This window comes from Cyanistes caeruleus, chromosome 8, assembly GCF_971803275.1.
Source record: "Cyanistes caeruleus chromosome 8, bCyaCae1.hap1.1, whole genome shotgun sequence".
Taxonomy (NCBI): Eukaryota; Metazoa; Chordata; class Aves; order Passeriformes; family Paridae; genus Cyanistes; species Cyanistes caeruleus.
In genome coordinates this window covers 11814294-11837232 of record NC_141708.1, presented here as the reverse complement: position 1 = coordinate 11837232, position 22939 = coordinate 11814294, and the positions used below count along the sequence as shown (strand labels likewise).

At 38.6% G+C, this 22939-nt stretch overlaps 2 protein-coding genes across 5 annotated transcripts in view; one reads left to right on the top strand and one right to left on the bottom strand.

The window, feature by feature from the left end:
- The first annotated feature begins 1473 nt into the window (after positions 1 to 1473).
- On the top strand, positions 1474 to 7375 carry SFR1 (SWI5 dependent homologous recombination repair protein 1). 3 transcript variants are annotated; one of them, XM_023929271.2, is made up of 5 exons: positions 1480 to 1935; positions 2536 to 2706; positions 3328 to 3443; positions 4568 to 4954; positions 5118 to 7375. In XM_023929271.2, the coding sequence occupies exons 3-5, from the start codon at positions 3348 to 3350 to the stop codon at positions 5307 to 5309; spliced, it is 675 nt and encodes a 224-aa protein (XP_023785039.2). In that variant the 5' UTR covers positions 1480 to 1935; positions 2536 to 2706; positions 3328 to 3347; the 3' UTR covers positions 5310 to 7375. The 3 variants fall into 3 exon arrangements, with proteins under 3 accessions (XP_086755544.1, XP_023785039.2, XP_086755545.1); XM_086899419.1 differs by having other exon boundaries at positions 1519 to 1935; positions 2540 to 2706; XM_086899418.1 differs by lacking the exon at positions 2536 to 2706 and having other exon boundaries at positions 1474 to 1935.
- A 66-nt stretch (positions 7376 to 7441) lies between these two features.
- The window catches only part of CFAP43 (cilia and flagella associated protein 43), a 42127-nt gene continuing 26629 nt past the window's right edge, over positions 7442 to 22939 (bottom strand). Inside the window, exons 22-39 of one of the 2 annotated variants that reach the window (XM_023929816.2) lie at positions 22580 to 22684; positions 21801 to 21917; positions 20963 to 21169; positions 19816 to 20022; positions 18594 to 18683; positions 17779 to 17856; positions 17183 to 17308; positions 16498 to 16617; positions 16307 to 16414; positions 15064 to 15150; positions 14680 to 14768; positions 14113 to 14314; positions 13225 to 13337; positions 12526 to 12682; positions 11512 to 11676; positions 9447 to 9527; positions 8244 to 8397; positions 7442 to 7738 (exon numbers count right to left, since the gene is read on the bottom strand). In XM_023929816.2, the coding sequence (XP_023785584.2) occupies positions 7563 to 7738; positions 8244 to 8397; positions 9447 to 9527; positions 11512 to 11676; positions 12526 to 12682; positions 13225 to 13337; positions 14113 to 14314; positions 14680 to 14768; positions 15064 to 15150; positions 16307 to 16414; positions 16498 to 16617; positions 17183 to 17308; positions 17779 to 17856; positions 18594 to 18683; positions 19816 to 20022; positions 20963 to 21169; positions 21801 to 21917; positions 22580 to 22684 (2382 nt within the window). In that variant the 3' untranslated portion in view covers positions 7442 to 7562. The remainder of the gene's footprint in view (positions 7739 to 8243; positions 8398 to 9446; positions 9528 to 11511; positions 11677 to 12525; positions 12683 to 13224; positions 13338 to 14112; positions 14315 to 14679; positions 14769 to 15063; positions 15151 to 16306; positions 16415 to 16497; positions 16618 to 17182; positions 17309 to 17778; positions 17857 to 18593; positions 18684 to 19815; positions 20023 to 20962; positions 21170 to 21800; positions 21918 to 22579; positions 22685 to 22939) is intronic. The other variant, XM_086899406.1, reaches the window with a different exon arrangement.

The following is a 22939-nucleotide window of genomic DNA, read 5'->3' as shown; positions in this document are numbered from 1 at the left end:
TCTAAATAAATTTCACCCACAGATAAAATCTTGTACAAGGTATAACCTGAAGGCCCCAAGTTTTCAGATTTCCCAACACAACTTGTTGTAGATGGGCTTTGAATGTTTTGGTACATATTACTGTAGGAGAGTAAAAGGTTGCTATATCCCTGTCAAATTCTCTTTGAAATGTGTGACTCTATGAAAACTCATGGTCAAAATGGCAGCAACTGCTAACATGTTATCACACCTACAACACTCAGTCCTTACTCACCTCTCAGCTCAAAACTGTCTCTGGTCTCAATAGAGATGGGAGTTACAGAAGGTGAAGAGAAAATAGAGCATCCTCATCTGTAGCTGAGAGGAGGAACCAAGCAGGAAATTAATACAGTTCTGACACACGAGCTAAGGGCATGATCCAGTGAGAGCATGTGGGTGCCTGTACCTCACGTGCAGCTCTCAGCACAGCTGCGTGAGGCATCGATGCACAGCTTGGGGCCATTCGGCTGTGGGCACTGACAGAGGAACCACTGGGACACCATCCCTAAGGGCTGGGAGCTGTCATTATGGCTTCCACAGCTCATTTTGTCCTGACAGTTATAATTGAAAAACATTTTGTACAAATCAGTTTTGAGAAAAGTAAATCCACATGGGGAAGCCAGATGTGCAGCTGATAGAGACAGGAAGATCACTCTTGATTCAGCAGCACCTTTGAGCATCAGGAAACTCTCTAATCCTGGACTGCACAGTGCAGCTACAGCTGGGATTGCTCCTTGTCACCGTCACAAATTTCTTCATTTTCTTTTCCTTCCCACAACCATGACAGTGCTGCTTGGGTCACACATCTCCCACTGCGTCCCTTAGTTACACTTTTTCCACTTGTGTAAGAAGACAGATCCTGGGATAAAAGCTTTTGCAGCTTGAGGTGGAGAGCTGGGGTTCCCTTGGCTGTGACAAAAGGGCCTACTTTACCGCCCATGGTGGGGAACGCTCCATGCTGAGGCAGAGCCCTCTCCCCTGGCACAGGGACACTTGCAGGGACACTGTCTCAGGGTCTTCAGCTAGGCCAGGGAAGGTTTAGGCTGGTCACTAGGAAAATATTCTTCATGGAAATGCTGATTTGAATTGGAACAGACTGGCCAGGGAGGTCCTGGAGCCACCAGGCCTGGAAGTGTTTAAGACTGAACACGGCACTTGGTGCCTTGGTCACTTGGTCATAGGTTGAATTCGATGATCTTAGGTCTTTTCCAGCCTCACTGATTCTATGATTCTGTGAGTGGCCCAGACCCCAGCAATGGGGTGGCGGGGCCCACACCTGACTAAGGTACACAGTACCGCTCGGCATGCCAGACGCAACAGGAAAGTAGACGAGGTCCCCGAGGACTCCCCGCGTTTCCCGCTCGCACGATCGGGATAGGAATCGGGAATGAGGAGCAGGAGCCCACTCAGACTCCGCGCCCGCCCCTCAGCTCCACAGCGCTCCCCAGAGCGCGCAGGCGCGAACTGCTCGCACCGCCCGGGCTGGAGCGGCGCGCAGGCGCGGGGCCGCCCGGCCCGCCCCTGCCCCGGCAGCGGGAGCTTGAAGCGGCTGAGGAGAGCGAGGCAGGGAAGGGAGGTTCTGCAGGGTTTTTTCCTCGTTCATCCTGGGCTGGGGGGTTTGTGCTCCCCGAGGGGCCTCCCGTCGCTCCTCAGCCCTGCGGGTTGGTGCTGTTGCTGCGGTTTTAGGGTGCAGGACCTCAGAACGAGCTCCACGGGGTTGTGGCCTTGCTTATGGGCTGCCCAGCCTTCGTCCTGCTTCTCTGCGGGTGGAAAACTAGCAAGGCAAAAGCTGTATTGAGTGTTAATAGAGTCTTTTGTTGTTGAGACAGTAAAAGGAGTGCGTACCGTTATATTACGTAGCTATAAGCAGGAAAACTGAGGACGTAGTTACAGACGTACCCAAAGTGCAAAAGTCAAGTAAGTACTGAAAGGCAAAACTGTCTTTTCCCCTTCTAACTCAAATTTTCTTTACTTGCTGGACAGAATTTTTTCTGTGATGAACAGTATTACTGCTTGAGAATGCCAAGGATTCTTAACCTAAAATACAGGAAAAGGATTTCAAAAGTGTAGGAAGGAGATCTGTGTGAATGTGCTGCCAAATAACAGCATTAGCAAACCAGTGAAAAAAGTATTTGCTGTGGTCATTTGAAAACGAATTTGCATTAGAAAGTAAAGGTAGAGAATCCTAGGATTGGGTTTTTTAAAGGTATCTTAGACTTGAAATGATTTTGCTCCTTGGAAAGACTTACTACATATTTGTGACATACAGTATACATAAAAATGATGTAGCTTTTTCTAGGCTCTTGCTTACAACAAGAAATAGTAGTACTAAGCTTCCGTTCTACTTAATCGATGCTATGAGCTTCCAGTTTAATTGACAGATTGCTAAAATAACCAATTAACTAGACTCTACTAAGGCTTGGGGTTTTTTAAGAGTACCGTATGTTCAGTTTTGAACAGCTGGGGGGGAATGTTGACTTCTAAGATAAATGAGGACCTCCATCCTTTGGTATCAAGCCAGGAAGACCAGGGTTGCTCTGCTGTTGAGGCTTTGGCATACTGAAGCTTTGACAGTTTTCATCTGTGAAGAGGAAGCCCCTTGTGCCAGCCCTCTGTTGCCTAGTTTTGGTTTGCAGGATTTTATTCTTGAGAGGCTTCTGTTTCAAAACTCCAAATTGCAATTTGCAGGTGAGTGGAGGTGTAGCTGTCGATTTTCCAGCTGCATTCTGGTCATTAGTAGATGGGTCACAATCACTAAATGAAGTTAAACATTGCCAAATCCATTTGAAGTTGGTTTGTACTGGGAGGTGTGACTTAACCATTTTAATTAAGGTGCCTGAGTGAGCTTGGGATGCTTCCTGTTAATCAAAACTTCCACCTGTGTGAGTAATTACTTTTTTAAGCAGCATCCCCAGAAGGATCAAATGAGACTGGATAATTTTCAGAGACCTGGATACCCAATTATATTCTACAGAAAATGTAAACTTTTTATACTTGTGGACAACAAAAATCTTCCTGGCTCCACAGAGCTTCTGGAGTGAGGGAAAAATAATGTATAAAATGGGTAGTAAAAGACTTTATGGCAGTTAGTAATGTCATGCATCCTCTTAAAGAAAAGCTGTTCACAAAGGAAGATGCTACGTAGCACATAAAACAGTTGTGTAACTTATGCAGTTGTTGTTTTTGAACATGCCAATTAGAAAATAAGCTTTAGAATTTCATATCAGAGCATTTTACTAATTTCTGCAGCCACATGGCTCATTCTAATCAGGTGACAATGACACCACGATTCATTCTTTCATTTAACAGAGGCTGCTGTTCATCTCAAGATGGAAGAGTCAGTGCTGGATAAATTGCCATCTTTGTGCAATACTCCAAAGGATTCTGGAGCAGCACCTGCACAGGGGACTAGTTCAGCAAAACAGGTATGAAAAATTACTACTTTTCCGATAATGTGATTCTTCATAGTAACAGAAATGCTTGTGAAATCATCAAGGAGTCAGAAGCCACTGAGATACTGCCAGATGGAAGGCTAGAGACAGGTCCTTATACCTCTAGCTATGAGGCTGTGCAGGTAAGGAACATGCCTGGTATACTTTGCTCTGAAGATGCAGATGTTTCTTGGAGTGATGGAGCAACATAATCCAAATGCTATATTAATAAATTTAAATATTAAATAGGGTGTGTGGTGGATTTTTTTGCTTGTTTGTTTTAACCTGTCATCTTCAGTTTTCTCAAATCCTGGTTTTCTGGGTTGCTGTGCATGCAGGAATACTTTCTGTGATTTCTGCCTCCAGTGGAACAAAGTACAATGCTTTCAGTTTCTATATTCTCCATAGGGCTGAGCTCTGCTTTGGTCTTATCCCAGCATGTGAAATGGTGATCCTGTCACACGCAGCATCCAGATCTATGCAGGGCAGGCCTGGTTTGAAAGTATTCTGTAACTAATCCATCACTCTCGTATTTTAGTGCATTTCTAGGAATAAAAATGTTAGACACAGATTATAAAACATAGTTATTTTGATGAAAAAATCCTTTTAGATGCTTGTGAAGTATCTTGAAGTATGAACAGGTCAACATTATACAGGTATTTCTAATATGCTCTAGAATACAGATGTTTTGTGTTCTAAAACAAATGTATAGGATGGCACAGCAGGAAAAATAACTCTTACCTCCATTAAGCTAGAGAGGAAATTGATAAAATAAAATTAGCCAAGTTGAAATATGCTATATTTCTTTTACACAAAGACTAGATGAATAAGCTTACCCCAATAGAATACAGGATTTTGTCCAAGAAAATGTGGAGCTACATTTTTCCATGTCTTGCAGCTGTGTGTGCAAATACACGTGAAAGGAAGAAGTTAACTTTGTTCAAGTTTTTGAAGGCTATACAGAGAATTAGGAAGTCTGGCTTTAGAATGATAGTTAAATATATTACATATTCTATATAAATAATAATGATGGCTAAACAGTTGTTAGAGGTTTGATAAAAATTAAAGATTATCCTGACCCACCTGGGATTTTTGGGTTTATTTATTTTATTTTTTAGCAAATGAGTGCAGCTCTGAGGGAACGATTACGGAAAACAAGACGTTCATTTAATGCCAATTTTGCAGTGGCAAAGCGCCTCAAAATAGACACAGAAGAAAAAGATTCTGCTGATGCTGACACAGGGTGCTTGCCAGAGACAAGTACAGACTGTTCCAGATTACAAGATGGTTCTGAAAACCTGGAAGGAAATGGCACTGGACACACATGTTTCAAAAGTTCCTCACAGGAAAGTGATCCCTGTGGATCAGCAGAGAATTCAGATATGCCACAGGTTGATCTTGGTCAGCAGCAGTCCCTGGAAGAAAAAGTAAAGCTGGTGAAACAAGTGCAAGAGAAGGAAGAGCTACTGCGTAGGCTCAAACTGGTGAAGATGTATCGGTCCAAGGTGAGGCAATACTTACTGTAAGTACTTACTCAATGGAAGTATTTTTAGTGTGGTGTTTGTGTCTTGTCTCAGTTTAAGGCATTTTATAAGAATATCTGCAGGGTATAAAAACCCCCTTATGTCAGCAGACTCTTTCTTTGATGACTCTTTGTTCCAATTTCAGAACAACCTGTCTGAGCTGCAGGCTTTGATAGTGAAGTGGAGAAGTAGCACCCAGCTGATGCTGTATGAGCTGCAGTCAGCCTTTTCTGCAGATGGCAAGAAAGTGAGTCTCACTGAGCTCATCGATACTTTTGGGCTAGAAGACCAATTACTGCACTACAACAGAACAGAAGAAGATTTTGTAGATGTGTAATCTACAGCTGTAGAGCTTCCTTTGCACAGACACAAAAGCAGAAAAGACTGAATAAATTCTGATTGTGTCAGAAGTGTTGGTCAGACAGCGGACTTCATGTTTTGGGGTTAGGAGGCTTTCTCCAGAGATACTTGTAAAGCTGTGAACATACATACAGTAGGCACTGTAACAAAAATTACTTATGGAAACTTGGTGATGTTTTGGAGAATCTGGCTTAATGACTTGGTCAGTGATTTTTTATTTAATAAAAACAAAATTAAGTCATAGTTTAACAGGTAGAAAGCAGTTCATTTTTGATTTGTCTCTGCATGGTCAGATGGGGAAGAGTTCAGTTTGTTTGTAGATACACCCATTTTACAAATGTCTTCCTGGTGCCAGTCAGCCAATGAAGGCTAATGACAGCATTTTGTGAGTTAAGTGAAGATAGCTAATTCTCATGATGTTAATATTCCAGAGCTGAGATGTTCTCACTGGCTTTAACTCCTACTTAGGGAAATGTGCCATAATGCAGTGCTTTCAGGTGCTGGTCCAGACAATCTCTTCAGGGCTGCTGTCTCACAACCTTTCTGCCACATCCTGAGGTAATAGAAAGGAAGGCAAGAAAATTGAAACCAACTTTCTACTCTTCTACTATACTCTGAGAGCCAAGGTGTTTTCTCTCTTCAAATAAATAAGAAAAAAAAGGCCTTGTTTAATGGAATTGCTTCAAACACAGCATCATAAAGCTGAATAAATCTTTACCATTTCATTTATTCTCCAATACCTTTATTCTCAAATGTCTTTAAAAAAAATAATTATTTAACTTGAAATTACTTCTTTTCTCATCATGGTGACTTCTGTTTTTTCTTTTCCCTAAAATCACTGCTGCTCAAGTGTAACAATACATAAATTTGACTACAACTCACCCTGCTAGGAATCTTGTTTTCTTACTGGTTATACCCTACCTCTTTTGTGTCCAGCTGCTCTATCCTGTTTCCATAATAAGGGGGTAATTTCTTAGATAGCTCAAGAGAAAGAAAATCAAAGATGATACTGAACCTCTTAATCATTGGTAAGGCACATTAGGCTTCAGCCTGTACCTAGAACTTGCTCTTAAGAATACTGACTGTTGCTGTCCAGGGAGAATTAATGCAGAACAACCTTTATTGCAAATCACATTTTGAATATTAAAGCACCATATCTTTGCCTTTTTAGGCTTGTGCAAAAAGATGATGGTGCCTGTTGAAGGGACCAGTTATCTTCCCTGAGGTCCTTGGCCCATTAGGAACGGTGCTGCTTCTTGGGTAGTTTCAGCAGAAAGGCAAAAAGTCTTGTAATAAGTGAGATGTAATTCGAATCCTTACAAATCCCAGTTACAGATGGCAAAGCAAAAAAAGATACTTACAGGATCACAACTGAAATAGTTTTTTCTTACAAAGGTAGAGTTTTAAGCTATTAAAGCTATTGTTGCTCTCACAATGAAATGGGTTTAGATGCCATGTGAATTTATGAAGGAAGAATTGACATGGAGCAGGGAAATAAAAAGCAGGGAGAATTCCCAAGTAGGGTAGATCAGACTCTAGGAGTAGTTAACTTTATCACAGGTTCTTTATTTTTCTTAGCTGTTGTGGAGGGAGCTATTAGGAGAATACATGCATCTCAGTGTAAAGGGGTGAGAGATGCCACCAACTATTTCAGGAGGCCAGATGCTTCCAAACCTGTTTTTCCTGTGATTCTGCCTGTGGCAGCTGCCATAGCTCCTGCTGGCTGTGGGTGATTATACCATGAAAAGGCACAGCTGCCTTTGGGACAGGGCCAGGTCCCATGTCAAGACAAAGCATCCTTACATCTGCTCCTAAACCTACACCTGGTGCCACCACAAGGATAAATTATTATGTCAAATCCACAGACATGAATTGTAGCAGATGCCCATCCATAGATTTCTTTACCTTTAAAAAGTTCTACAATTGCATATTGCAAACAATGGACATACAAATATACCTGTTCTTCTATCAGTCTACAAGAAATTGTATCCTTTGTTTTCTGTAATGAGCTATATTGTTTATATAATAAAACAAGTAGAAATAGATCTCATGAACTGAAATATAATGGGATTAAGACCAGGTGTAAAGAATACAAATTAGACAACCAGGCATCTTTCAAATGAAAGTTTTTTTAAAGGAATCACAGAAGAAACAATTTGTGGAAAGAAAAGTTCAGGAAGAAGAATCAGCTGTCAAAGCTTTTTTCCTTAGATAAGACCGTGGTATTCATCTATCTAGCCTCTGATTTGTAAGTAATATGGGGTGTTATTGGTTCCCAGCTTTCAACTTCTGACTGCAGAATTTCAAGCTGTTTTTCCTGTTCCCTTATAAGGTTCCGTAGATATTTCTGCTTCAAAATCTCTTGGTAACGCTGCCTTGTCTTTTTTTCAGAAATATCGCGTGTGTCTGCAGAAAACAAAGTATTAGTGTTAGCCTGTGCTCATAGGGGATGCATAGCCTTTATTTATATAGGACCTATCCTGGGGTTATTCCAACTCCTGTATAAAATAGGCAAGCATTTTAAAAATTACTCACAGTTGGGCTTCAGAGCCTTTATAGTACTGAATAAAGCAAAATATTTCAAAAAGGCACTGGGCATGCTTTCTTTAGCTTCTAGCAAGTACCAACAGTGATATTTTGACTTGAACAGTTTCAGGAATTCGGTCAATTAACTCTGGTTAAGAGCCACAAGAGTCTCCAGGTAACTCTTCAGTAACCATGTTAAGTTTTGGCAGGAAGGACTCTGCTCACTGTGCACATACTGTAACAGGTATTCCTTGCCCCTTAGCTGATAGTGGGGAACAGCACTGTCCAGCCTTGGAAAGGGATTTTTCTGAACATTCAGTATCAAAATCAGAAGAATTTTCTGAACATTCTTTGATTGTGCCTTAAAGTGCATCACTGGACTCACCAGCTGCCTTGAAGATGTGCATCCTTTCTGACACAGAGACAAGCATTTCCTTCAGCTGCAGGCTGAGCTCGTAGTTGGCTTGCTCTTTTAGACGGATGTACTTCTTCAGCTCTCTGACTTTTTTCTGATGGCTTTTCACATTCTTCTTGTGCAACTGTTCATTTTGAGATGATTAAAGCAAATATACGGGGTCATACAAAAACTGTACAGACTAATGACAAAAAGCTATAATTTTAAGCACTGTGCTGTAGCTTGATAAACTTTCATGTATGTTGATTTGACTCGTAGCACCTTGTAAGCTTTACTTTGTAGCACATTGGAAGCTTTACTTTGTAAACTGTCTTTCACACACGGGTATCTCAGTATATGGAGCTCTAATTTAAGGAGCAGTCAAGGAATAAAGAGGCTTAGGTCAGGAAGAGAGATATAGTAAAGATAAAACATGAAAGGCAAAGGGAGAAAAGGAAGTCAATGGAAATCAGTGAGTTAAAGATATGCTCTTGGCTGCTGGGAGCTGCTGAAGCTGATGGACGGGCTGTAAAGGGACAAGATAAATACTAAAGCTTGAAGAGGAAGAGAAAGCTGATGCCAACTAGCACAACTTGGAGAAAATCCAGTGAAATCACTTAAAAACAAGGACAGTCATAATTTGAACGAGGTAGCCAGCAAACTAGATTGTTGTGTCTCTTATTTTGAATAACGAGGACAAGGATACTTTGAACAGGCTGGTGCTCTTGGAGAGAAACATTGAACAGTGAAGACTGAAAGAATGCTTCATTAGATATGGAAGAGTGACTTTTATAGGCAGTACCGTGTAAGAAATGATTAGCAGATTTGCATTGAGATGTTCAGGATAGGAAAGTATTTAATTACAGTAACAGAGCAAGTGGATAAGCTTCATCTCTGCAGCAATCCATGTGTGATGACTACTTCCAAGCACTAGAGAACTGCTGCTGTAGACAGCACAGCTCAAGTTGAGGAAATTATTGAAAGCCAGATGGTCAAATACATGATATATCTATATCTACATCTATATCTGTATCTATCTGTGTGTGCTATTATGGGTGTACTCCAACAGTCCTTGAGTTAGCATGCCTATATCAATTGCACTTATTCTTTCAAACACCTCTTGCTAATGAAGGCAAGGAGCTGCATTTAAACTAAGGATGTGTCTCTCAGATATGGTGGTTCCCTTGGATTTACCTTATCCATGACTCCAAGGCTCTCCTCCATCCCTGCTAAGTGCTGAGTGATGTGGGTGTCGTAGTTATGCGCCGTTAAGAACTGAAGAAATAAAATCATAAGGAAATTATCTTATGCCTGTTCATTCTCAACAATTCCACCCTTCTATAAAGAAAATCATACTATGTGAAACTCAAAAACATAGAATTCTGCAGTGGTAAAGCTTACTAGTAATCATAAATAGACCTTGTAAGGATACGCTTGGATGCTGTGTGAGTACTAGACTGCAGCTGTTAAAAAGGATGTTATCTATTATATCTTTATAATGGAAACAAGGGCCAAACAAGTATGCTGAGGCTGTCAAAAAACCCAAACTAAGCTTTTGCTTATAACATAATCTAAGCTAACATAGCTGGAGGCCTAAGACATTCTGTCTTTAGGCTAGAGAAGAAAATTATTATTTTCTGTCTAGTAGCTTCTGAATCATTCTTACTTCTTTTATTGTTCTGTCTGCATAGTAATTGACATATCAGAGAATTTATTATTTTTTTTTTCCTTGAGCTACTGACACTGCTACTAAAATACCTCTTTATCAAATGACAAATGGTAAACTCCACAATGTTTTATGGAACTATAAGAGGCAGTAGGCAGGTTTCTGTAGATGTAGATTCATCCTTCCAGAGCTCTGTCCCACCAAAGTGACAGGCAGAATTCTGTGGACTGTTCTAGTTAGAGGAGGAGAAATAAGAAAGACCCAGAAGGGGTTCCTTGCCTACAGGATTAAACTTCTTTCATTCACTCACTGCTTCATTAACAGCCCTTATTAGAAATGGTCTCTGTCCTTGCCCACTCACATTTATCTAAGCCATCTTTCTTTCCATTCCTGTTGTTGGGGTATTTGTTACCTTGTCTTTGCCCCTAACCCCATACTTCTAATCAAAAAGTGACATAAGTCAATTCCCTCAGGGCATTCAAATTCTGATTAAACTGGTAAATGCCTTTACTATATGCAGTTTAGCTCTCTGAAGGGTGAGAATTCTGCTCATCAGTTTAATGAACTGAGCTAACGGCAACACTGGTGATAAATTTGCCACAATAATTTTTCAGTGCGTTGTCACATCACCTCTTTGGAAAGCTGTTCTGGTGATTGGTGTTAGTTATCAAAGTCCTGTGGCTCTGATTCAGAACAAGCATTTTGTGGAGCAGCAAAACAAATGAAGATTAAGCAAAACATATGTTATGAATTTTCTTCTAATATTTTGATTGAATTGCAATATCCTTACCTGCTGTCCAAAACTTGCCCTTTTCTCTGTGCTTTATAGCTGTCCCCACTGCTGTATCTCCAGCTTACTCATCCTTCAACATCCCTTACTCCAAACCCTTATGCCACCTACATCATCACCATAAGACTACAACATTTCCTGACAGTCTTCAACATCCCATACTGCAATACCCTCAGGCTTTCCCTACAACCTTTCCTCTTCCTCCTTTCTTCTTCCAGTGGTATCCTTGGCTGTGTCCCATAACCATTACCTCTTCTTCCTGGCCTGTTCAAAGCTATGTAGGTGCTGACATGCTGGCCGGCTGCCCCCTCCTGCCTGCCGGGCATGGCAAACAAACAATTCCCTGTTCTGCTGCTGGGCCAGCAAATGGCAGTGAGAGGGTGGGACTCGCTGAGGCTCCCGTAGGAACGCTCAGTCTCCCTGTAGAGAGCAAAGTTACAGTATTTCTGTGCAATGCCAGATGGGGGCACCTCAGACCTTCCACTTAAAAAGGACTCTGCTCGAGTTAAGAGATCTGTTTCTTGTGGCTGCAAAATCCTGATTCCTTATTCAACGCAAATTTTGAAACACTAAGAGTTATGGCTAATTTTGCCTTTATTTAGACTGTAACATCCCAAAGAATTTCATCACTGCTCAATCTCATGAGTAAGACTTCCCTTTGAAAGCTGAATTGTTGACCTATTAGGAGTCACTTTTCTCTGGTAATAAGAGATTTATGAGGTATAAATATAAACAATCTTTCTTACAGGTATAGGCAGCATAACTTTCTGTAGTTAAAATATAAATCAGAAAATGCAACTCACTAGCTGGCAATCTTTTGAAATAGGTAGTATTACAATATCCCGAGCCTTCTCTTTCAGATCTTGTATCTGCATTTTCATTTTCTTGTGTTCCCATTCAAGCTGTATTATCCCTTTAGAGAAGTCTTTAAATTCTACCATGGCAGTAATTTTTTTTTCTCCTTGAGCCTAAAAAAAAATAGATCAATCTTAATTAACACACTTTACAGATTATGGAATAATTGTTTGCAACAAGATGGGCAAGTTTCCAAACTCATAATTTTAGTCAATTACACATGCTATACTGCAGTCTTGTTCCAGACTTTGCTCCAGATGGTTATCTTTTAAGGAAGTTCATTCTCTTTCATGCTCTTTGTCACAGCCTTAGATCATAGAAATAGATGAAGAAAGTGACAACTAACCTCTCCCTCCATCTTATATAAGAATGGAATGGCATTTCAGCTTGCTAAAATGCCATAATAAAGCTTGCTCTATTTAAGGTATTTTGCAGATGTTACTGAAGGCTTTGTGCAGTAGCAGTAAAAGATAATTTTTGTACAGCTAGAATGCCTAAAAAAAGAACATTTCACGAGGCTATGAAAAACTGTTTTAAGTATCATCACCAATTTCACTTTACATAAAAAACTGTATTAATTTTTACATTTAATGGGAGCCACTATTCAAATGCTTCTTAACATGACTGTAAGTTTGCTTCGAGGGAATTTTTGGACTGGTGCCCATGATATTAGCATTTTCTAGTTACAATGTATGTGTAAGTGATGGTGTGTCTAAAGACTGTCACCATTTCATTGATCTGAATTGTATTGATTGAACATCAAGAAAGCAGTTTGCACTGCAATCTTTACATCATGAGAAGAGACATCAGAGAATTCTTAATAGCTTCTAGATTACAACTGAGCCTGCTGGTGTGTTGTAATGAACTGAAACTAGATGTCAAACTGGAGAAAAAAGCTGAGCCCCTGAAGAACAATACATTTGTTTAGAAAGCTTAAATTTCTTCCAGATAATGTAAATTACCGCAATAGAGCAATTCAGTTCTTCAACAACACTCCTATCAATGAGAATAGCATCACTGTAATCTGGAATCCGAGTACTTTCCAATTCCACCTGTCCTTGTTTTAGCAAAAACTGGACAGTTAAATTCTGCTGAAGCTTCGTCTTCTCCTCCTTCAGCCTAAGATGGCAGAAAACAAAAATAGCATTTAATGATTTTAACAGGATTATATAAATTCTCCCATGATTCTCAGCGTTTATATTTATTACTGGTAGGTGGTGTGTTCATGTAGGGCTTACTCTTTGACTGACTCTGTCTTCTGTTTGCTGCTAAAGTGACTACAAAATCTGAAACTTATGGTATATGTATACATAAAGTTTTCAAGCACTGGATTCAGTTTAACATACTCTAGCAGATGTTCTGAGAGAAAATGTTATTACTGAAAAGAAATCTTAATATCAATTGAAAAGAAGACAGAAGAGACTTCCAGCCAGGTCCCATTTTCCTGTATATTTTACTTTGGAATTTATTCTTGAACGATAATGAATGTGAAAATTATGTTATGTAGATGAAAAAAATGAAATATTGCAGGTCCAAGCAGCAATGAAATCTAGATATAAGAGTGCTGGAGAACAGAGCTGTATAATTTTGTTTGTAACTTTTGGTTCTGTGTTGGTGGAGTCTTAAAGGTCAGCTGAACATAGGAAAAGACACAAAATTACCAAGTGAGCTCTTGGAAAGTGTTCTCTAATTCTGACCTCATCTTCTCATTTTCATCCACTCTTCTCTGGAGACAGGCCTGCATTTCTGACAGTGCTAGGGACTTCCATTTCACCTAGGCAAACAACATTGTGACATTCCCAACTTCTTCAACTTTGTCAGTATGTCAGGGCAAGCCTCTCCAGGACAGAGAAGACAAGTTCTTAAGAATACATCTGTCTATATAAATATGCAGCCCAGTATTTTGAGAATCTCAGTACAGCTTATGAGACACAAAAGTTACAATCCTTATACTCTGCTCTGGATATTATTTGTTCATATATGCATAGTTTATTCATGTGAAGGGAAATCACATATGCTTCTCTTTTGGTCAAATTTCATGTACATCTGTCTCTGGATAATTCAGATTTATTAATTCATGCTTTTATAATGAACAAATACATCTCCAGAAACACCTTTTGTTAAGAATTGCTCTTTATATTCTAGAAAAATACTGGAATGCATTGGTGCAAGTGTAGAATGCTTATGGGAGAGGATGACTTCAACAGATAATGGGAATCAAATACCTTATAGTTTTTTTTCATATGGATAGAGAAAAGGAAAATTATATTCTTTTCTTTTTAATGAAACCATATCAAGGCCACATTCTGATCAAATCCATCCATATTAATATGCTGTTTTCCTCTGAAGAACTACAGCTAGAACTAGAGAACAGGTTTCCCTGTCATTCTGAATTGAATGTAGCCAGAACAAACTTTCAAAAGCCAATGGAGTTTATGTATCCTGCATTGTTATTTCACAACTAGCTTGACCCTACGTGACAACTCCACTAAAGCTTAAGACTCAAAAATATCAAGAAATATATGGGCAAAATAAAGAATTTTACATACCAGCTCCTCAGTCTTCCTTTTATTTCGTCTAGCTAGACAAAAACGTTCCCACACAGACTGGTCTAAGCCACTAGGCCTGTGCTCAGGACTATCCAGTTCATCCATGGCTTTCATTAAAAGGGAAAGTGCACCTTGGTAATCCTCAGGTGATCCCGTCACATACGGGTTAGCTGTGTTAAGGAGAGTTTCTGTCCTTGGGGTCCTAGTGCACACAAACAGCACAGACAGGATGTACTTTGTATTTTCTTTTGCACAGAAGAAGGTCACAAAAACCTAAGAATGTTTCATACTCTCAATCTCTTGCAAAAAGCAAATGGATAAGACTATACAAAATAAGAATATTGTCTTGGAACCTGATGATTGTTTAGATTGCATTTGAAATAGATTTTGTGAATAAGGAAATGTATATTCAAAATAGGAATTGTTTGTGTGATGGGAAATTAGCTATTGTTAACTATCCAATAAAAAGCAGGCAATATAATTTAGACTATTAGAATAAATAGTATTCTCATTCTTGACTCACAAGAAATATTAGTATTTAAACACTGGAATTGGAGGGGATCTTACTCTGGTCGATGTTCGTAAAGCTGAAAAAGTTCCTCAAGGAGATTGGATGGTACATCAGGAAACTGCTTCATAAAACCATGTTCCAGTATCTGGGGTTGTGGAAGAAAGCCTTCTTGTTACCATAGTATTACTTTTAAAAAAAGCATCAACCTGTCCATATCTTAGAAATACAGGATACAGTGCTTTTCCAAGTGCTCCCAAACATCACAGGAATCTGCACTGTTTCATCAGCTCTTCTATGCACACACTGTCCTTTAGTGCTTCATTTCATTGATCAGTGAGTTGGCCAGAACTCTTGCTTACAGAGAATTACATTCTTCTCATTATGGAGATACAACATTAACTTTTAACTTCTGAAATTCCTTGTGTTTCCCAGAGTCTCACCTTCTCTTCATGTAATGCGTCTTTATAAGGCCCTTTGCAAGCCTCAACACCATATCTTGTAGTCAGGACTTTCCTTGCACCCTTGACCTATAGTAAAACCAAAAGATTTTGGGAATGAAACAGCCAGCAGGAGCAGAGAATGTTTATTCACATACAGTGATGAACCTGACACCTTATTTCTAGAGATAACCTTGTGAGCTATTTTAAGTAACCATATAGTGCCTTCTTCAGGGGTCACTTGTAGGTACTAGATGATGAAGAGCTGTGAAGTTAAACTAACCCTCTGCTTAAGAATGTAACAGATTTGTGGAAGAAATGCTTACAAGCCTTTTGAAACATTGAATGTAACCACACGTTGATACCTTTTTTCTATGGAGATTTCTTTTACTTTCATGTCGTGTCAAGTAAGACCAGTCAAAAAATCTCAAATATTGTTCAGTGGAGAGTTCTTAACTTTAGAATGCCATTTCCCCATTGTCATGGCAGAGTTCTGCTATGTGTCAGGATACTAAAATCATGTTTTATAGAGGCTGTTAAATGTTAATACTCTGCTGGGGAGACAGTTTTGTTGTATTTGATGGTTTCCAGGGACCAAAAGTTGTCCCAGTGGGATCACTTAGAAAATGAAGAAAAAAAAATAAATTGAAAATTGTACGCTGGTATACACTTGGCCTCAGATGGCTTTAAAACTAGTCCAGCCAATTGAGTGGTGGGGGTTAGATGCCTGATTGGAATCCCTCCCTGCAGCTCCCAACACACAGTGCTCTGCACAGGCTGAGGAGGAGATCTGACATGTGGAGGCAGCAGTACATTATCTGTGGAGTCATGAACAGCTCCATGGAGAAAAAGTAGCCAAATGGGATAATATTGTCCCAAAAGCCAGAACCAACCTGCAGACTACCACAGTAAGAGACTTGCATTAAAACCTAAACCTACTACTGTACTTTCAGCTTGATAACAGGTACTAAAGAATATTATATGTAGCAAAAAAATAGCAGCATGTCCTTCTGAATGGATGAAGTTTTACCAAAGAACTCCAGGTGAACTTAGCTGAGTACCTATTAAGATAAACAGAGGTATTTGTAATGTTTGTCAGCTGTACAAAAAAAAACAACAATGACCCTGTAAATTGTCAGGAAGTCCTTTACAGCAAAATTTTGGTTTGGAAAGAGCAAACTTCACATGAAACTGTACTGTAAACATTGCATTACTCCTAACAACAGCTTTCCAAATGATAACCTACTTTTTCTTTCTTCTTTTTTGTAAGGAATTTATGAAGTCCAGCTTCTCTGGTGTCCAACTCTTCATCCAACAGTAAAGTGTAAATGAGACTGGCTATCTTGAGTTCTTCCTGTGAAATGATTGTAATAAAAAAAAAGTTAATATTTCTTCTGCACAGAGGCAGAGATGAAAAATTAATGCTTTTTGCAATACCTGGTAGACGACCATCTCTGATTTCACTTTCTTTTCAAAGAGTTTGCGGACAATCTCATCAAAATTTTGTGTTGTTTCCTTGATGGAAGCTTCAAGTTTGTTCCATTCATTTCTCAGAAACTGGGGAAGGGAAGGACAAGAGCAGCAATATTACATCTGGAGGAACAAATAATTTTTGATGTCTCTCTCAATATATAGAGATATATATATGCCCATATATATGAGATGGTGGAGAATGCACAATATGGAACTGTATAATACAGCCAAAAGGCCACAGAAATTACTTGTTTGGAAAGAGAATTCTGCCAGTCTACAAATGTATGTTGTTTCAATACCACTTTGAAGAATAAATATAATTGTATTATTTGTGTATGGCATCAGCAACTCTGAGAACGAATTTGAGAAACACATTTTAGAAATAGTGGTACATTTGTGAAGGAAAGTTACTTACTTAGGATATCACAGCTTTTAATAGTTTTTGCCCATAGTAATTATTATGAGAGAAGATTGCCTAATTCTGTCTAAGATAGTATTTATTTAATATGCCATATGATCTTTGATGATAATTTATTCTTATTTTATCCTATTTATTAGTATTCATTTTTAGAAGTTGCATCTGAGAAAGATTGGAAGCTTTGGTTATGAGCACTGTGAACAAACCCATCTTTTCCTCATTTTAATTTACCTGTCTATAGTCTTCTTTTTCTTCATTCAGTTCCTTGACATTTTTCTCATATTCTTCAAATATTTTCTTTTCTTCTTCAGTCCAAAGATCCTCAGGTCTGGATATAAAAGAAGGTGGAGGAATATCCTGGAAGTATTGAAAAAAATATGCTTAAAAAGCAATATTAAGTCTACATCAGCACACTAACAAACTACAGCATGCACTAAATTTAACAAAAGGTATTTCTTAGTAAGGTACAAGCCTTAAGTCAAAGTAACATATATATTCTGTTGCTCTGATCTGTTACTTGCACCAGTAATTTTAGTGTATATATATTGTGCTAGACTCACTAGCTTACAGAAATTCACTAGAATTTGATATTCAAATACTACTATCAGTACAAGATACACCACATTTTCTGTTTGTGCACAGGCAGTAAGGATATTGTGGTCTTTTTTTTGTGTATGGTCTCTTATGGACTCTATCTGGTCATAATGCAATTCTACAGTAATTCAGCCTTCTTCTGTCACTAAGATTGGAGATATCTGCTGGTTGCATTTCACATTGCCAGAAGGGCCCACAGGTTTCCTAAAGGACATGGCAGAAACACATCTCACCATTTTCAAAATGTCTTCCCTCCTGATTTCCAGCACTCCACCCATCATGTCATCAAGAGCACGAAGTCTTTCATCGTCCTGGGAAGAACCACAAAAAATACTTGAAGGTACAGAAGGAAGAGTACCAATTGCAAGTTTTGGGAATGATAACAGTGTTCACCTCTGGATTATTCAGCATGTCACTAGCAGGTAGATGCATTTTGGGGATGTGTGTGAAACAAGCCAAAAGTTTCAGTTTTTTCTGGTAAATAGATACTCATATGCCAGATAATTTACTAAAACTACCATTTTGGCAGTTTTGTAAAGAACACAGGCATAGGTTACTTCTGGCCAACTGACAAGCTATGATGATGGAAGCTGTAATTGTGCATCTATTTTGGGGCCAGAACCATCTTAGTTTTTTTTACAGATGCATTTTAAAGCCAGAGGAAAGCATTACAGTCTTCTAGACTGAACAATGGACAACAGAGGCTGCTGAATCAACAAACACAATCAATCAAGCCCAGAGCTCTTGATTGAGGAGTAGCATGAATTTGGACGTGTATCTAGTTCCCAGCCACCTGATATGATATTTTAAATTGCCCCTGAGCACATGTTTAAAAACCGTGAGTCTAAGACTCTATCTTTACCCCCTACAGCTGACCTATGTAATTCTGATTGTAAACAATAATAAGAAGGAAAAGACACATGTCATCATTACCTACCAGTTTAAATTTATTCTCCCATACTACATTACTGGAATGTTTCAGTGCTGCATTAATTAAGTAAGCCTAAACAGAGACAATGGCCTGTAAAAGGGATACATCTTTAATTACCGTAGCAGCAAGGCGTCTTTCCATTTCAAGCCTTGCCAACAATTCTGCTTGCTCCTTCTCCTCTTGAGTCATGTATTTCTCAGCTTTAATCTGAAGGCAGAAGATGAAGTTCGTATCAGGATTCTTTTCTCCAAATGTGATCACAGGGACTAAACCCCTTTGGAAAAATGGTGGTCCTGGTTTTGGCTGGGATGGAGTTAATTTTCTTCCAATTAGCTGGAGTACAGTGCATCCCACAGCCTGGGGATTGGTGTGTTGGTGGTGAGCAGTTGTTTTTCTTGGGTTTTATTTACTTATATTTTTATTATTTTTCTGTTAGTTATATTTATGATTATGTTTTAATTGCATTAATTACATTATGACTATCATTGTTGTCATTATTATTATATTTTATTCCAGTTATGAAACTGTTCTAATCTCAACCCACAAGTTTTCTCACTTATACCCTTCCAGTTGTTTCCCTCACTCTGGTGAGATGAGGCAGTGAGTGAGCAGCTGTGTGGTGCATAGTTGCTGTCTGGGGTTAAACCATGACAGTGGTGTAACACAAATTCTCAATGCTTGCTGTATCTGTGCTCTATGACAATATTCCTCAAGATGAAAATTCTCCTTTTGAACAGCTACAGAAACTACATTTAAATAACCTAAAATATAAACCACTATCACTTTTGTTGATATTAGTTGTGTTTTGTATATGCCTTTTCTTACAGTGGGATAACATGGACTGGTGAGAGAGCAAAGGTAAATGGGAAAAGCTTGATTACATGAGCAGATAAGATCAGTGGAATATATTGCATAAGAACTATGGTGTTTCTTTGTATATAAGTAATTGAATTTATAAGTACATTACTAAGTATGTTTTAATACTTAGATTTTTAGTTTAAAACTACTTTGTTTCAAAATGGCACCCAGAGAAAACAGAAACCCTTAACTATGGAAGCAATTTCTGAAAGCCCGATTTGAATGTCAGGAACAAAGAATTTCTATCTAATTTATGGGCCTTTTGGAAACTTTTAACAGCAATAAATTGAGTTGGTATACATTTTTTCACTTCAGATTGACTTATTAAGGCTTTCCTCCTTAAGAAGGAAAGGGAAGAAAATGAACCAAAAAGATGATTTTAAGCATACAGACACATCTGCTTGAACACAATGTTGGAAATGAGAAGAATTAGAGAGCTGGGTTTGAATGGGTGAAATACAAAGATGCACTTTTCAGTCACCTCTGAATCCTGAACAGTGAGCGCTCGCTCTGGCATCTCATCATCTGTAAGGACTGGCTCCCACACTTCCTCTTGAAGTTCAAGCTGTTCCAAGATTTCTTGGATCTTCAGGTTTCTTTCTTTCACTCGTGCTATCTCCTGCTCCTTTTTTTGTACAACTACGTCAAATTCCTCATTAAAAGCAGTTTTCACCTTGTAAATGATGTCCTGGAATACCAAAAAAGGAAACAGCAATACTGTTCAGGTCACATCCACCTGTGTTTATACACTACTCCTCAAGCCATCAGCATCATGAATGTGCGTATTTGTGTGTCTGACAAGGAGATAAACTGGTAAACCCTTTTTGTGAAAATCCTAAGCATAGAGTTCAAGCTTTGTTAAATGGACTTAGGCAGATGATCTCTTTTTTCTTTTTTTTCCGTAGAAATTTTTATTAATTTTCTTCTACACATTTGGTATTTAAGAAAGAGTCTGAAAGAAACATGCTGCTGCCAAAGCTAGATAAAAATTTAGGCTGTCCTCTATTTGCTTTTTTTTGTCCCTCTTCAGCTGAAAGGAGGAGCTTCAAAATAAAAATATGTGACCTGTAAAGCTAGAGACTGTAAATCACAGGTGCAGGGAGGTAAAGCAAATTATACACTTTCCTGTTGCAACCTGTAGTTTCAATAAGCTTCCATGTGATTCTCTGTCATATGTAAGTAAAATGTGCCTATTGAACAAATAAACATTGGAAACTGACTTTTTAAGAACATCAGACCTTATAACCCTCTTAAAAAGCATGTATTCTTAGAGGATAAAATCTTTTAGCATAAAGTATTGATCTCAACAAAGAAAAGTAGAACTTTAGAGAGGGCAAAGCATATGTCTCTCTTACTGTGTCAATTTACTAAAATGCACCATGAAAAGGATACAGATACCCTGAAATTGGATAACCAATTTAATAAAATCTTGTTCTTCCAAACCCAAGCTGGCAAATCCACAGCACTATGTGTATTTATCAGCTTTTGTCTCAGTTACTCAGAGACTGGTGCAACTCTCCATTGTTTAGTGTCAGAATGTCCAAAATAGTCACAGTGGCTGTGACTGCTGTAAAAACCAACAGATTCAAGAGTGTCACTGCAGTAAGAGAGATTTCAGAAGATATTACCTTCAGTAATATTATCTGATTGAGTTTCTGCTCCTTGGTGTGTAAGTCACATTGATGGTATAGGACAGATGTGTCCCCACCATACTGAGAGCTCAGGCTTCCACTTAGGCAGTGAGGTGCACCATCATCATCCACTTCTGCTGCCTTCTCTCCTTCTTCCTCAGATAGAGCAGTCTCAGAGTCAACCTCAAGATTTGTCTCCTGAGCCTGCATATCAGAAACATAGCAACTGTGTTAAGTTTGTACACAATCCAGTGGCACACAAAGAAAAAAACTCTAGAGTTTATATTCTTCAATTAAGCTCAGTAATCAAAATAATATCAGTTGAAATGATTATATCTGGAATATTGGATCCATTTTTAGGCTCCCCAGTACAACACTGGGAATACTGAATTAAGTTCAGTGATAGGCCACTAACACCAGGAAAGATTTTAAACATTTTATATGTGAGGACAGACTGAAAGAACTGGAATTGTTTACCCTTGGGAAGGAGAAGGCTTGGGGGGCTCTTTTTCCTGCGAGGGTTATCAAAAATGAGAAAAGGTAGCCCAGAAAGTTTATGGATTCATTCACCATGGAGATATTCCAAGGCCCACTGGACACAGCCCTGAGTAAATGCTCCAGGAATGCAGGAACAGATAACTTCCAAAGGGCTCGTCTAACCTCAGCTATTCTGTGATTATCTAAGATTAGTACTTTTTTTAACAATGTTTTACCTTTATTTATGTTTTTAAATTCTTTTTTTTTTGGCCAACTTCTACAGCAAGAAAATAGGCCTTAGGAATGTAACTAGATAAAGAAGTGATAAGATGCCAGCACAGAAGATCATGATCTGTACCTTAAGATCAGCTGTCCCAGTCTTCTTTAACTGGAGAACTTTCTTCACAGTTTCCAGCTCTTCTTTACTACGTTCCTTCAGCGGATAATTACTCACTTGACAATCCACATGGAAGCACTGCTCAAATTAATAAAAAAACCCAAAGTAAGAAGTTTTTCAGAATGCTTCTATCAGTTCATTTGTTCAATACCAGAATGCTAAACAGTTACAGACTGCTTAAAATCAGGAATAAAATGGAGGATCAATTAGTACATACAATGTATTTAATACAGTTTTAAAAAATAATCCAGAGGTGCGGTCTCTTTATCCATCCTTGTCCACAGAATTAAACCAGAACTAGTTTGCTTTGGGTTTTTTTGTAAAATGACTTGGTCTTTCACTACCCTTGGGATAATCCAGTATCATCAGTTTGACTCATCTCCCTCCATTTAAAGTAGGCAAAATCAGGGTTAAATTTTGCCTTTATGTTCTCTGTAGCAGAAGTCATATGTATTGACAAAGAAAAATAGTATTTACTTCTCCTTTTAGCAACAGTCTGTAAATACACTGTCTCAGATCAAGGAATTAAAGAGTTGCCTATCTGTTTATCAGCACTATTTTCCACCTTAGAAGGTAAAATTCACCAGGCTCAGACAAAATTAACAGAATAAAAGATTTCCCTGAGCCTTGGGAAATAGTTTTTCCCACACCATAAGCAAATCAAAAATGTGTCATTTTGCCTCTGTACCTTAAGGAATAAATAAACTAGTGCAGAAAATGTCTTAGAAAGCAGAGATTACCTTAACTGCACGTCCTTTTACACACATAACATCCCAGCACTCATATTTGATTAAATCCTGCAAATAGCAGTGGAATAAATTCTCCATCTCAATCTCCCTTCTTGCCTTTCAAGACACAGAAAAGAACAGGATGTGGTGCGAAGTAACAATATATGGACAATTTCCACTGAGTTACTGAAAAAAGACTAAGAAATGAAATGAATTATCCAGTATTTCCTCATCTTAGACTATCACTGCTATCTTCTCCAAAAACTATCTGCATAGAAGGCATCATTTTCCATGTGAAGAAAAGCATCCTAGGACTTAAGCAACATGCCCAAGGCCATAGTGTGAGATTTATAGCGTCTAGCATAAATCATA

Excerpts from the sequence above, each read along its gene's own strand:
- SFR1 (XM_086899418.1), top strand. The coding sequence starts at position 3,348 with ATGGAAGAGTCAGTGCTGGATAAATTGCCATCTTTGTGCAATACTCCA. Across the intron at positions 3,444-4,567 it reads GGACTAGTTCAGCAAAACAG|CAAATGAGTGCAGCTCTGAG; the intron begins GTATGAAAAATT and ends TTTATTTTTTAG. Across the intron at positions 4,955-5,117 it reads TGAAGATGTATCGGTCCAAG|AACAACCTGTCTGAGCTGCA; the intron begins GTGAGGCAATAC and ends TTCCAATTTCAG.